This window comes from Excalfactoria chinensis, chromosome 17, assembly GCF_039878825.1.
Source record: "Excalfactoria chinensis isolate bCotChi1 chromosome 17, bCotChi1.hap2, whole genome shotgun sequence".
NCBI lineage: Eukaryota > Metazoa > Chordata > Aves > Galliformes > Phasianidae > Excalfactoria > Excalfactoria chinensis.
Window position 1 is genome coordinate 6,887,815 of NC_092841.1, and position 15,046 is coordinate 6,902,860.

The 15,046-nt window shown below is 36.9% G+C and overlaps 1 protein-coding gene across 1 annotated transcript in view; it reads left to right on the forward strand.

The window, feature by feature from the left end:
• CEP112 (centrosomal protein 112) overlaps window positions 1–15,046 on the forward strand; it is a 131,795-nt gene that overhangs the window by 27,814 nt on the left and 88,935 nt on the right. The window contains exons 13-17 of the mRNA XM_072351644.1: window positions 1,461–1,615; window positions 1,920–2,049; window positions 2,685–2,777; window positions 3,682–3,741; window positions 5,204–5,283. Coding sequence (XP_072207745.1) covers window positions 1,461–1,615; window positions 1,920–2,049; window positions 2,685–2,777; window positions 3,682–3,741; window positions 5,204–5,283 — 518 coding nt within the window. The remainder of the gene's footprint in view (window positions 1–1,460; window positions 1,616–1,919; window positions 2,050–2,684; window positions 2,778–3,681; window positions 3,742–5,203; window positions 5,284–15,046) is intronic.

Consider the following 15,046-nt stretch of genomic DNA (forward strand, 5'->3'; position numbering starts at 1 on the left):
AAGATCAATATTGAATTCTGTGTATCCTTCTGAGATACCTTTCCTAATGTTTCTTTATCTTGGATATCAGTTTAAACTTTTGTTTACTTAAAGATCTATTATTACTTTTATTTCCGTTCCTTTTACTGTGTGTCTTAAGTGATGTTCTTAGAGGCAAAAACCCATTTGTGATGACCATCAGTTTGACAAATAGAAACAAGTTCTTCCCTGACTGCAGAATTGCATGGATGCCCTTGATTTAAGTGTAAGTCTATACTGTGGAAAGAAAAAATCCAAGAGATTGAATATGACAGATGAAATAATTCAATGTGTAAACAATGTAGGAAGCAAAAAATTGACAAGAGTCCTAGAAAGTGTGCTGATCTTTTTATCAGTGTTGAATGAGTGAAAGGACGATGTCAAAAAACTTTATTCTCTTATTAATGAATGTTGAATTTAAAATTTAGTATTCAGATCATGTCATAGGTAACAGTAAATACAGAGAAAAATGGACACAGTCTGTCAGCAAGATTGAATTTAAGAACCATCAAAACTAGACAGATCTTGCTGAGCAGCCTCTGATTTAATAATTAAACAAGGTAGAGTTCAAGGCAGGGCTTGAGATGAAAGACTGCCCTGTCACTGGAAATTAGTTTTCTTTTTTTTCCTCTCTTGGTTGTGTTCTTTTATTTTTCTTTCTCTTTTTTATTTCTTTGGTATTTCAGGGATTTCTTCTTCAGAGTTTTACATTGTCGAGGATGCCGTTGCTGTTAGCAAGTGAAGTAGACTGAGCGATATTGCTCATAAAGTGGGACTTTGTGCATTAAACAAGTATAAATATTAACTTCCTGAGGGTGGGGCCACAGGGAGGAGTTACGGTGTTGGGCAGTATATCTGTGTGACTGACCGAGAAGAAACAACCCAACCAACAAAAACAGCACCAGTCAGAGCTGGCTTTATACTCATGGAGGAATTCTGTCCTATTTTCACAAAATATGTTGTCTTTTGACAGAGTTCAGCTGGCCACTCTGACCGAGGTTCTTCCTTTACTACAGGCTTGTGCAGATGTTATGTGGCATCTGGAGCACTCACTTCTGCACTCACCTACTCCAGCACCTCCCTGATGCTCAACTAGATAAAGTTTGCACTGTTCACGTATCATCTGTATTATAATCATCCTTATATCCTCAACATCTGTACCTGTTGCTTTATTTAACTCATCTTTTAAAATATTTGTAACTTAGAAATTGGTCATGCATATTGTTACATATAGTGGAGAGATGACTACTCCTTCTTAGTTATTAGTTTGGTGGGGTTTTTGGTATGCATAGAATTTACTGTCATAATTGATGATATCATTGCTGTTCTAACCCTTGTGTCTCTGGTCACCAAAGAACATTGTTGCTCAAGGCTACTAGATAACAACTGCGGTGTACACTAATTTATTCTGGTGGTTCCTTAACAGTGGCCTCTTCTTTCAGAACCAGACGGTCAAAAATCTGGAGGCTCGAGTGCAACAGTTGATGGTTGAGGCTGAAAACAGTAATTTACAGCGTCAGAAGTTATCCCAGGAAAAGGCAGAAGCAGAACAACGTTACCAAGCAGCATGTTCTGAACTGCAGGAAATGAAAGCAAGGTAATTAGGTTGTGGTTGCTGTTTTTAACATAGGACAATATGGAACATCCAAAAGCAAACTGTAGTTGTTTTAATTTGATAAATCAATTAATGATCATTTGCATTAGTGAATTGTCATAAAAATCTCATTTTAGAGCTGGCCCGAATGACCATTGTAAGTGTTGTATTTCCGTTATTTGTAAGCATTTCATTCTCTTACAAGGAGCTTACAGTCAAACCTGAAAACTCTAAAAGCTGATGCTGAGCATGTGAAATGCCAAAACATGAAAGCAATTTCCATATTTTGTTTGCTTACTACTTACAGACACAAGTCGTTTCTGGAAGGCAAGGACCGTATTGTACAGGAATACGAAGAGAGCATTCAGCAGCTACAAAGTAGATATGATGTTGATATAAATGTTATGAAGCAGGAGCATGCTCTCTCTGCAGCTAAGGTACGTTTTCACGTGCATTCCATTTGAATGTTGTTTATTTTTGAAGTGGTCTCTTCAGTATAAATAAAATGCGTGTGAATAAATCCAAGAACTGTCCAGTTATGTAAGTTAGTCACGTGCATGAGTATAAAACTTAAAGTGGTTTATTTTTTCATTCCCAAATTTCACTGAAGATGACAATTTTGGGGGGTATGCACAGGTGGTATTTCTATAGCTGATACAGATAAGGTGCAATTAATATGCTGATTTTCCTTGTACTTATGGAAAAAATTCTGAAATATAAAATATACGTAGAAAATGTTAATGTTTCAACTGAATCCAATAGTCTTTGGAACAACAAGATAAATGACATCTTAGGGATTTTTTGTGGAATTCTGGGAGCCTTGATGATGCATTTGCAAGATTTGTCCTTCTTATAACTGTTGGTATCAAGCTGATGCAAAATACCTTGGTTGTTATTTGTGGTTATCTATGCATTTATAAGTTCACCAGAGGGACAGATGTAAAGTATCCAAAGTTGCAAACTTCTTTTTCTAGGAGCCTTTGAGAAGTGACTTTAAAATAGCAAAGAGATGTATCTGTAGAGCTAATGGGAACACAAAACAAAAATTCTTTCTTCTGTTAAATCCTTGCAGGCATCTGATGTGATTGAAGAGTTACAGCATAGTGTGTGTCTATTAAAACAACAGTTACAAGCTTCAGAACATCAAAGAGAGCAACAACTGAGGGTGAGCCCTGAACTTCTCACTCAGGAATGACAAGCTCCTTTCATGTTTTCCCACTGATCTGAATATTTAGATAGCTATACTAAAATACTTATTATACAATATGAATCCTCATGTATTTTATTCGTATAGATACAGAGGTGTAAACTTTTCCATAAAATGGTCTCATCTCATCTTACTTTTTTATGGAGAAGAACAGAATTTTCATAGTACCCTTGTGACTTTTTATCTTGATTCACGTTTTGACATGATTTAACACCATAATCATGTATCAATGCATTATAAACATGTCAAAGAATACAGTTATGCTGATTAAGAAAAACTTTTTCTTGTTGCTTTCTGACAGTTCAGCTTAATTTTCATCTTCCAACAGACACTGATTAATCCTATTTCAGGCTGATCTCCATGTCTGTACTGTGTATCACTCCTGTTAAAGTTTTGGCATCTATTTTTCCCTTGTCTTTTATTTTACTGCAAATGTAGTACAAAAAACCATTTTAGTAGTTCAAGAGAGCAAATTATTTTCAGCACCTTGAATGGCGCCTTTTGAGATGATTTTGCTGTGGATATTTTTGCTGTTGGGTTTTTTGTATGTCAGAGAGAGATTCCATAAGTTACAATGTAAGAGTATTCCTTCAAATCTTGAGTTTATGCACAAGGATCTAGACTTGTAATCTTAAGTCTTTTTAGATGTCCTTTTAAGCTAATGAAATACTAAATATAGCAGTGTCTCTTCTGTAATTTAAAACAAAAGCTGCGAGTCAATCTTAAAGAATTGCTCCGTGAAGATATAAAGAGGATTTTTAGCTCTTATGAGTATTCTGGGTGTGCTTAAGGACTGTTTTGAAATGAAATAACAGCACAGCTCTATTTGATTTGATTTGCAAGTACACTTCTTCATTTGCAGGATCAAGACTATAAACTTCAACAAGACAAACTTCACTTGGAGAGTATATATGAGAAACAGGTAATAATAGAAGGCAAATATAGCATATTATGCACATCAAGATTCTGAAAAGCCTCCCCCAAAAGTGAATTTTGTGCAGAACAAGGATATGTGGATAATGAAACCTAATGCCAAGTCTGAGAAATAATTAGGTTTCAAATGGGAATAAAGATGTAAAAATATTTAGCACATGTACAGCACCAGTGTTTTGAAAAAGGAATGCATGTCATTTAACTCCTTTTGAGGGGAATTCACTTCAGCATAGAGGGTACAGTACTGTCAGTGCTCTTTACTATAATTTTTTTCATTATTTTGAGTCTGTCTTAACTATTACCATCTTAAAGTGTGGGTATGGTATAAAACCATAAAATTCTATAGATTGGCCCATAAAATACTAAAACCAAGCTTGCCTTCAAGTAGAGGAATCATGAAGTCTCTGATGTAATCTGTTCACTTAAGTACATACCCATTATCTAATAATCTTTATTGGTCTACAGTGGCTATTGCCTGCTAGGATATTTAAACATCAAACAAATAATAGGTAGTAACCCTAAACGTCACTGTTTGATTAAATGTGCTTATCTGCTGAATCAGGAACCAGTTAGGCTAAATGGTTTTACAAGCAAAGGAAACACCTGCTTTTTATAAATAATCTACCACTTGTTTTCCAAACATTCAGCTAAGTTTAAGAACAGTGATGGATTATTACTGAGAGCCATTCTTGAGCTAGCTTTTATATATGCATGTAACTTAGCCAGGATTGGGAATACCTTTTTCACCCTCTGGACATCCCATTAATATTGAGGCTCTTAGACATGATCTGGGTATTCAGGATTCTGGACATTAAACACTTCTGTAGAACTGCCTGCAGTAGTGAAATGCCATAGTACCATTATTATGGAAAAAAATCATGGCGCCTTCAATTGGCTATGTGCCTGTAATTCAGTACTATGTTTCCTATACTTAGAAGCATAATCTTCATATAAGAGCAAATAATGTAGTTTAATAACTTAATAAAATGTAACATTGCAAATGATTGTAGATGAGTAAAGAAATTCCTACGCTCTTCATCCTTTAAAGAAAAACGTGGTTGGTAAGTCACATCATGACAGTGTTTCTTAAGCAATCCTAAAAGTAAAGCAAGTTCTTGCACTTAATCTGCCTGTGGAAAAAAGTATTGGGAAAGCCAATGGTTTGCACCATGAAAGGGAGGTTGCTAAATTCTGAAGCAGCTTTCCTCTTAATGCTTTGGAAACATCTGTTACTGGTTATTGGGTTAGGGAAGTAGGAGTCAGATTTAATACACCATTTGTTGCAATTGTATTGCTTTATAGCAAGATAGATACATATAGTCGTCTATACCAATACTAAAGAAATATGTAAAACAAATAGTTTTTAGAATTTAAAATAGCTTTTTTTTTTTTTTTTTATATCAGGCTTTGTTTTACCTAAAGTATGATTATTTTTGTCCTTCAAATGGTAGATTCATGGCATCCAGAATGATCTTGATAAAGAAAGAGGGGAAGCCAAGAAGAAAATTCACAAACTGGAGGAGACTTTGAAGTAAGTGAATGTGGAATAATTGGTGAAACTTCTGTAGGATTATTTTTTTTTCAGTCAAACTTAGTAAAGAAGCATATGCTTAGTGTTGTCTAACCACCTTCTGATAATTGGTCTGGGTTCTGTTCCCATTGTAAAGCTCTGTCTTTGGGATTTTAGCCAAAAGGGAGAGACAAAAACCAAACCACTCAGGTGAGATTAAAGCGAGTGGTTTTTGCTGATCTTTCCTTGTCAAGTAAATGAAACCATCTTCAATGTAGAATGGATCCGTAGCAGACAATCTTCATGGAAGATGAGTTGCTTTGGACTATTTTGGAGGAGAGGATGAATTTGAAAAATGTGCATTGGAGCCCAATGCAATAAATAGTGGTCTGTTATGTCATGTACTGCGCGATCTCCTGTTCAGTACTCAGGGTATTTATCATGTAGGAGAAGCCATGAGATGTTCAAGCTTAAGGAAAAACTTCAGTCTTGGTTTTAAACTCAGAAATTATATTCAACCTCTGTTTAGTATATGGTATTTATCATTCAAATAGCCATAAATTACATCTCCAGCGTGGATTTCTCTTCTTTGATGCCACACGTCTTTGTGTCAAGTAGTTATTTTTCAAATCTGACCAGGATTCAGAGCAGTGGTACAGCAGAGATACTTTTCATTACCAAACGTGGAGCAATACTCTTGCTAACCCTGTGCATTACAAAACTAATTTGGATGCAAGAAGTTTGATAGTCTCTGAGCAGGAGTGGTTTACATACACCAGGTACAGGCATGACAAGATTACCTCTTATTATGCTTCTTCCTTTTCTGATTATGTAAAGTATTATTTCCACATGTTTATACACTTTAAAATCAAAATTCTGGAAACAATTTCTAAGAATAACAGATTATTCCAAAACAAAAAGAGAAGTTTTGTGAAAACTACTCAGTTAAATATAACCAAATATGTTATCTAAGCTGATAGAGGCATTGAGAAGTTTGTATTCCTCTGTTTCTGTAATCTCGTGGCTATTTTGCATCAACAGAGAATATTTTAAACCACTGCAGAAATGAATACAGACTCCAGCGTTCAATCTTTAAATCCTTTGCACTCTATATTTTGTGTTGTTTATCAACTAAAGTTGATCTTTTAATATTTTAACATCCGATTCATATATAATGTTGTTTGTAAGCCGTGGAAGCTTATACATGGAAGATAATTAATAATACTACATGTCAGCTTGGAGTTACTAATGTTAACTATGTTTAATGCAGTAAGTATGAATTTTCAGTTGTCTGGCTGCTCGCAAATCATTCCCCTTCTGAGTGCTATTATTGCAGAGTAAACATGGTAGTGCTCTCCTTCAGGAAAGTATTTGTGAAGTGGGTTAGTGGCCTGTGGATTTTGAACTTTTTTTTTAGTTAACAGCACTATAATGAGAAGCTGCGCAGATAGCTGAAAAGGTCCTAATTTATTTCAGATATTCCTTGACTGTCATTAAGCTTAGGTTTAATGTTTGGGTTAGAGCAAGGATATGAAAGAGCCCAGGTTACTGGTGATGTTTCAGGGCCCGCATTGCTCAGAGCATATTGGCAGAGAGCAACCTTCTCCTTTGTCTGAATGATTCTTTTGCCTAAAATTGAGGATGCCTTGTGGGAAAACATCTCAATTTCAGAGGTCGTATGCTCCTTCCTAACAAATCTACACTACTGTTGTTTCATAGCAGTGATTTGGGGTTAATTTTAAAGTTAGTAATGGAATTAATATTGCTATTTTTTTTCCTCAGTGAAATAGAAGTAAAAATGAGCTTTCACTCTTGTCTTTGTTTGGATAGAATCAGAAGTTGGAAGAACAACTGGGGCTCATCTGTGCTCTGAGAGATTAAAAATATTCTCCTGATAAGTGTATTGCCCTCGTGTAACCCCAGCATGAATTCTTTTAACCAGTTCTTTCAGACTGCAACTGTGGAGCAAAAGCTTTTCATTCTTAGTTTGCCCAAAAGAATATCCAGAGGCTTCTTTCCCATTGAGACTGAATTGTGGAAGTAAATGACTGTTTTTGGCATGAGAAGTAGTAATATTCCTGGATGGTCTGATCAGCCTTTATTGCAAATGAAGGCAGCTACAAAACATAGACCTTGGAAGTGTAAATGGCTTGCTATATGGTATAGATGATTTGTTACTTTGGCACCTGTTCATTTCTGATCACAGTAAATGTGAATGTCAGAAACAGACTTGCTGCAGGTCTGATATAGAGGAACAAGGCTGACTTTCTGGAAGCCAAACCTTTAGTACCAGCATGTGCCCTGTCCCTGGAAGTGCTGGAGGTCAGGCTGGGCAAGGCTTTGGACATCATGATCAAGTGGGAGGTAACGCTGCCCATGGCAGGGACCCGGAGCAAGATGATCTTCAAAGTCCTTCCTTAGCCAAACCATTCTATGATTCTTTCTCTAAACAGTATGTCTGTATGCATTTATATACAACATGTCTGTGTGTAAGAAATAGTAAGTGGGAAGATTTTTGTCAGAAAAATGGCTGTGTTCCTGAGGATTTCTTTCCGTTGCTGCAGAAATGAGCTCATTTAGAAGTCTCTGGCTGTTACATGAAATCACAAGATCAAATGTTTTATGTGAAAAGGCTTTGTTTTCCTGTATTTCTTTGACTATTTGCAAAGGTACAACTGATAAAGTAATTACAAGCTAAAGACGACGGTGAAACTTTGGAAAACAACCTCATCTTTCTTGAGATGGGTGAAAATGCAGTTCAATGTCTTCAGTAGGAATGATGCCTTGTGGAATTGCAGCTCAGAACCTAGTAGGTGCATCAGTGATTTCTCGTGAACTACTTTGATCTGTATGCACTTTGATTCTGAAATGGCCACAGGATTGGATCTTGAGCAGCTACAGAGCTGCAAACACAAAGAAAAGGAAGTGGTTGGCATTTTGGGCATTTTACTATTCTTATTAGTTTCATTTTTTCCAGTGGTAAGACAGTAAAGAATTTTAGTGCAGTTTCAGTACTACCCATACAGGTGAATAATGAAAGTGGAGGAAGAGAAGTATAATTCACTTACCTCCTTTATTTTAAGTAGAGGAATAAGAAATGAAGGGGTATGATTAAATTATAATTTGTAGCCCTCCAGTAAAGAAGGGATGACTCGGCAGCACCAGTAGTTGCAGTCACAAGTTTTCTGAATTGAATTATGTAAACAGAGCATATGTTCAGCCCACCTCAGTGTTAGTACAGTCTTTGGTTCCCTTTCGTTCTGGAGTCTCTACCTTTGTGACTTCACAGATAAAGTTGTATAAAGTTTCTCCATCTCAAGATGGAGCTTTAGAATAACACTTGAGGTTGTTATCTATCTTCCTTACTCTCAATGTCTGTCACCTACATGGAAGTGCAGTCCTTCCTGCTATTGGTTTCTTGGATGATGATCCTCACATGCTAAAAATAATCGCAGGATCTGAGCTGATGCTTCTGAGTTTGCATCTCTTGTATGGGAATTAATATTTCTGCTGTGCTGCTGAAATGTAGCTTTCCCAAGGTCTGTTTTGAAGGACAGTTGAAGGAAATGAGCTTTATAAAGTGATCTTATAACACATTAAATGGAATGTCACATCTACAGTTGCAGGTGTTGCAACCAAACATTGAAGTGAGCAGCAATATGTTGACACTACCTACAGTTAAATGCTTCATACCATTCTTCCCCTCTGTCTTTCTTAAACCTGCTTATGGAGCCAAATCTGAAAGCTTTGCGAGTGGTGATGATACAGAGCAAATGTTTAGCAGCTGGTTTATCGAGAGTCACTCAATAAAATTGTTTGTTTACGTAGGAAATTGGCAACACCGCTCTTCTCCAGTGCTTCTCTGCTCCTTTTCATTTGAACATGCTTAAGACTGTTCTTGGGAAAAGAGATAAAATCTCCTGAAACCAATAGAGCTGCTCTTATCTATCAGCAGAGTCGTATTTTTAGAATGGTTATTAAAGTATGTGAGTACGGTTTTCAAAATGTTTTCTGATTTGTTTATAATGGCAGAGCAAAATGTTGCAAAGCCTTTTCAACCAAAGGCATGATATGAAGATAGAGCATGGCAGTAGAAATGTAATGAGGTACAGAAAGAAAAGCAATTTACAAGTACGTACGGGAGAAGAAAAGTACGTGCATGGATATGCAGATCTTATGTTTATGCTGAATCCCTTTCTTACTTTTTCCTACAGCTCTGGCTTTGCAATGACTTGCTTTTCATAGCATAGCTTTCTTTTATATGTGAAGAGGAAGTCCAGATGTTGTTTGGTCTAAATGACTCTCTTGTCTTTGTTCATAATTGTAACACAATGGAAAGTGCAGCAATAACAGCAGAGAAGTCAACGTCCCAGGCTGCAGCAATTGAGGATTTGCTCAGATGCAACAGCCGTGGGCATGGAAATAAGGGGAAGAAGCTGCTTACCTTTGGAAGGCCTCAGGTATGCAGAAATCCCCAAATAGATACCCTCCACTGCTTAAATAAGGTCTGGGTGGGGGGCGCTGGCTCCATCCCTTCTGATCACTTGGGTTTGTTGCATGCACCTGAGCTCCAATGGGTTGGCCCCGCCAGTGCTCAATCATTATTTCAGGCCATGATTCAGCATTCCCGCTACAATAATATGCAAAAGCATCAAATTTTAGCTGCAGAGGTTTTATTCAAGAATCTCTTAGCAGTCTCTCGCAAAACTTCCTTAGTCTTTATATCACTTTTATCAAAGTGATTATAACAAGGGCAGCATAAGAAACATGAAGGTACATAAATCTGAGATAAAGCGATGGTATACATAATGCATCTTAGCTAATAAAAACCAAAACAGGTAATGGCAAGAATAAAAACCTATTATCTGGGTTTCCTGTAGCAGAGGATGTGACAAATACCAGCGCATACAGCAAAATACAACTGCATGAGAATCATCCTTATGATGATAAATAAATGCAGAGATAACTTTAACCACAAGGGCTGTTTTTCTTCCTTTTTTTTTTTTGCTGCTCTATGCTGTATGCAAGTTCTCAGTAACTGCTTGTTAATATTTTTAGGATAATTGACTAAGTGTAGTTATTTTCCTGCAGTTAATTTAATTTTTCCTTGAAAACAAATTATTTGTGTATGGAGAAATTCTTGTAGGAATGGAAAAGCTATTACTACTACTATTTAAAGCAGGAAATAATTAAAGAAATACGAGAAGCCATTGTCTTTAATTCCAAATGTTGCAATAAAGAGCATTATTAAGAGTTTATACTCATGTTCATTGTGTTCATCATTCTGTTTTATTAAAAATATTTCATGTTGTCTGGTTACAACAGTTGCAATATGGTGAGAAAGGCAGACCTTGTGATTTAGGAGCAGCAGCAATGCTAAGTGGCTGAACAGTTTAGAGACTACTTGACTCTTTAAGACAGGGTTGTGGTCTTGGGTTGGTTGTTTTTTTTTTTGTGTATGTGTGTATCTATTATTTTTTTCCCTCCAAGAATCAGTGGAAAAACAGCCAGCTGTTCTCCACTTGGTGCTGTGTTTGAGCATCTGAAACCTTTTAGAGCCGAACCAGTCAAAGTTTCCAGCGTATTGTAAACATTCCTTTAGCTGCAGTGAACATGCTGACATAACCCTCACTCTAGGGGGCACAATGTAAAGTCTGAACAGAGGACAAAAAAAAAATGTGGTAGCTTTATTTAATAGTCTCACTTAAAAGAAAACCTAAAGTGTTGTATTAACTATTTACAGCCTTTCATTTTCTTTCACCAGTTTCTCTGGAGACCCGCTGGCAGTAATGAAATATGTATTTAAAATAACCTCCGGTTATACAAAAAACAAAGTGGCTTGATTTGTAGCTTTTGTCTATATGCAGCATATAGTCATGTCCCTTAAGGTGACTATATATTACATCTTTTTAATGATATAAACTGAGGAAATGCTTTGCTATGGCATATAGCTGTATGAAATGAGAAGTATTGCCTTGTTAGATGAACAGTGCATGGTTTCTGTTGAAACTGATATTGTAATAATTAATGTAGTTAAGGGCTGTAGAGTTTGATCTCAGTAAGTGAACATGTAAATAGTTAAGACAAAGGTCAGAATCATTCTCTTATCCAAAAATCCTTCCCTTTGATATTAGCAGATCTTTGATATTCAGTGCTGAATACTTCAAGGCTATAGTGCCCAAAACTGTTGAAATGAAGAGCCTTCAGTTGGCCAAAGGAAGTCTGGTTCAAAGGATGCCTTCATTACGTTTTTACTTGTTGCCAGGCAGATTTCAATGACATTTGGTAATCTTGATTCTACTTTTACTTTTTTTTTTTGCTTACTTTGTGCAGCTGTCCTTCAATTACATCAACAGCACAACCAGCCTTCACTGAGAAGTGAAAGTTAGTATTTCTATCAGTGCTACTATTGAAAACATAATATGTCAAACCATGTCTGGTGGGCATGAAGAAGCAGCTGATGAGCTGTGTAAGTGCTCATCATTCCTTGGTACTGAGTTACTACGTTGTTCATTACAACATGGATATTGCAACACCCTAAAATATAACTGCCCTGAAACCAGTTGCCTTAATATACCAAATGACTAAATGAATATTGTATGCTTGCATCTCCTTGCTTTTGATAGGCTTAGTTATTTTTAAGTCCTTCTCATTGAGAAATGGTATTTGGTGGTGAAGTCATGATTGTCTAAGAGGAGAAGAGCAAGAAGATTAGTGGGATTTTTTTTTTTCCATCAAGGCTTTTTGACCCAAGTTGTAGACCTCCTTGAAGTAATAAGCTTGGCACACTTTAAACTGAAGTAATGAGTTAGATATTTCACTTAAAATTCTGTTATGGAAAAAATTGGAAGCAGTCTTAATACTGTTATTTCATTCTCATTGTCTCTGACGTCCAGCTGCTGTTGGCACTGTCACTCATAGCATCTTCCTGTTCTTTGATTCTTCTTGCCTGGCTCTCCTTCTCTTTCAGATCTTCTTTCCCATGGGTTGTCCTTGAGATGGTTTATTTTATTCCACTCCAAACCTTCTGTGGTACAGCACTGTTCTCTGATCCCCATCTTTTCCTTTTCTATATCTCTTCTTTGGGTAAACTCATTAATCTATTTGTTATCTGTGGTGCTGTACCAGTCCACCTTTTAATTACAGACTTGTCTTCTTTTATCTACACCCATCTCTCTTATTCTCGCCTCCATGTTCCACTGCTTGAGGTTTGCCTGCCATCTTTGCACATGAAAGCCACAACAGTTCATCTGTGTCCTAATCCTCCATTTTGGATTACCAACCATATGTGATGCATCTAAATCTTGTGGACAATTTCTGCAGTGTTTAGCTAAGTTACACCACTTTCCTTTCCAGCCACATTTGCAATGCTTACCCAGGCTTTTCACCCACATCTCATTCATCACTGTACTCTTGCTGTTTTTATTCTGTTTGCGTAGCACCTAGCACTACAGTGCCCTGTCATTACTGTAATGGGAAATAGTTATAATAATTATTACTGTTTGAATAATATCTGGTACATTCATGAGCTGCTCACTTTGAATGTAATGCATGATTCTTCTTATTTCACTGACGTGTGATGCTACACACATGGAGTATTTACTCTAACTGCATTAATGACTTTAAGTAGTGGCTTACTCTGTTAATGTTATCTCATGATTTATTTAAAACATAAGTATACGGTTTGAAGTGATTGATATTTACAATACAATTATTACAGCTTACTTGAAGGTATGCAGACCAGCTTTTTGATGTTAACATCTCAAATTATGCAAAATGTAAACAATTTATAAGTGCATCCATGCTTTTTCTCATCAGGACAAGCTCATCTTGTGCTTAAAATCAGAGAGTGAAAGATAAAATTGTTCTCTACCTTATATTTTTTTTTTCTTTGAAATGATGAAACAAGTTAGAATGCTTTCTAACAACTTGGAAATATTGAAGTGCCCAGGGACAGGATAGGGATGATGTTTTGAAGGCAATAAATATTTCAGCTTCACATTTCAGTCTTTCTTCTTCATTCCTTTGATCTGGCTTTGGTTTAGTTATCATTCCGCCTGAATGACTTCACACTGTCTTTCTTCCTCTCCACACCAAAAAGAAGCGTTCTGCACAGATCCCATATGTTTGGGTGGTCGTTGTTCCTCATTGTTTGCTGGCAATAACGGTCTCTGTTGTAAGGTGCACAAACTACAGCTAAAGATGGATGTGCTTAGGGCCAATATATAACCTATACAGAAAACTGACAGTTAACTATCACTGTTAGAAATAGTAGAGCATGAGCAGTAAAATGGTATATTTCAGAGCACTTTTCTGTAGCAGTAAACTAAAGCAGGAATCTCTTCTTCCCACAAAGATGTGGTACGTTAGGCCTTAATACATCATATGTGTGGTTAAAATAGTCTTCATGCCTAGAAGGTGTGTTATGTGGTGTATTTAATGGTCATCATGTGTAGCTGAGTAGCAGTGCCATGAGTCTTGCATTTGGCTGCACACTGGTAAATTGCTGCCTCTTTTTCCTACTACTGAGAAGCCCTCCAAGCTCTGCCCAGGGTGTTTGTGTGCTGATTTGCCAGTAGGATGTGAAACTGCCCACAGAATTTGTCCACATGTGGCTCCAGGATACTTGTTCTGTGCTTAATGCAGTCTAAGACATTTAAATCCGTTGAATACAGTGTAAGTGAGGCGCTGCACCCACTCCTTGTTTGTTGGTGGTCAGCTTTCCCCTTTGGATAGGTGAGAACCTTTTGGCTGGAGGACCCTCGGGATAATACTGCTGGTTCATGCTATGTTTGCTGGAACATCTTGAATTTATTTAACCTCACATGTAAATCACTGCCTTGCCCTGAGTTTCATTAACAGTGCTGTAGTTTCATTAGCAGTGCTGTAGTGTCTTCTGCGTTCCGTTGTTACCTCTTGGAAGGCATTTTAGGAAGCAAGGAAAGTATTTCTGATTAAGCATGAAGAAGTATTCAAGATGTTTATATTTGCTGTTTCTCAGTCAGCTTCAGAGTGCTGCTTTCTAAAACTGCAATTCTGGACTTCATAGTCCACTTTCACTGAGATGGTCTGTGCTGTGTAAAATTGCTAATTCTGTTGCCATATCCTTTATATGCTGAAAAGAGGAATTTGATGCTTTTAAAACTGGGGACAAAGAGTAAATTCACCCTATTTTTATATTCAAGCCAGCTCAGCTTTAGGGGATTTAAGTGATGTAATTGTATTGTATTCAGCCCCACAACTAGACCAACTGAGGGAAAAAAAAGTCTTCAAAGTGAATATTTTAGTGCTTCATGCTAGGCACATTGCTCAGTGACTTGGGGGGAAAAGAAAGTGAAGCTTTTCTTATATTTGTGAACCACAGCCCATTGTTGTGCGTGTTTGCTCAGCTTCTGTATAAATCTGAAGCACGCAGAAAGCAGAGCTTGCTCCCCCATCCTAAAGAAAGTAACACGAAGAATTGTTCCTAGTTATAATGAGGTGTTACATCTATTCATGGTATTAAGTCCTGAATTGAAAGGAAGGTGCATAAATCCGATCTTGAAAAGTTTATCTTGTAATATTTCAAAATAAAAATAGACTCCTTGGGAAGGAGATGCCTACATCTGGAGGCTCGCTAACGGCACAAGGGCTGGCATCTTCTCCTTTTAGGTTTAAATCTGTTGTATTTCCATCTGCCTGGCATGAAAATGTTCTTCCAGTGCCTCTAGACAGTTAATCAGTGTTGGAATGAGCTTTGGTTTTATTTCCTACATGGAGCTGGAAGTATTAGATGTATTTTGTG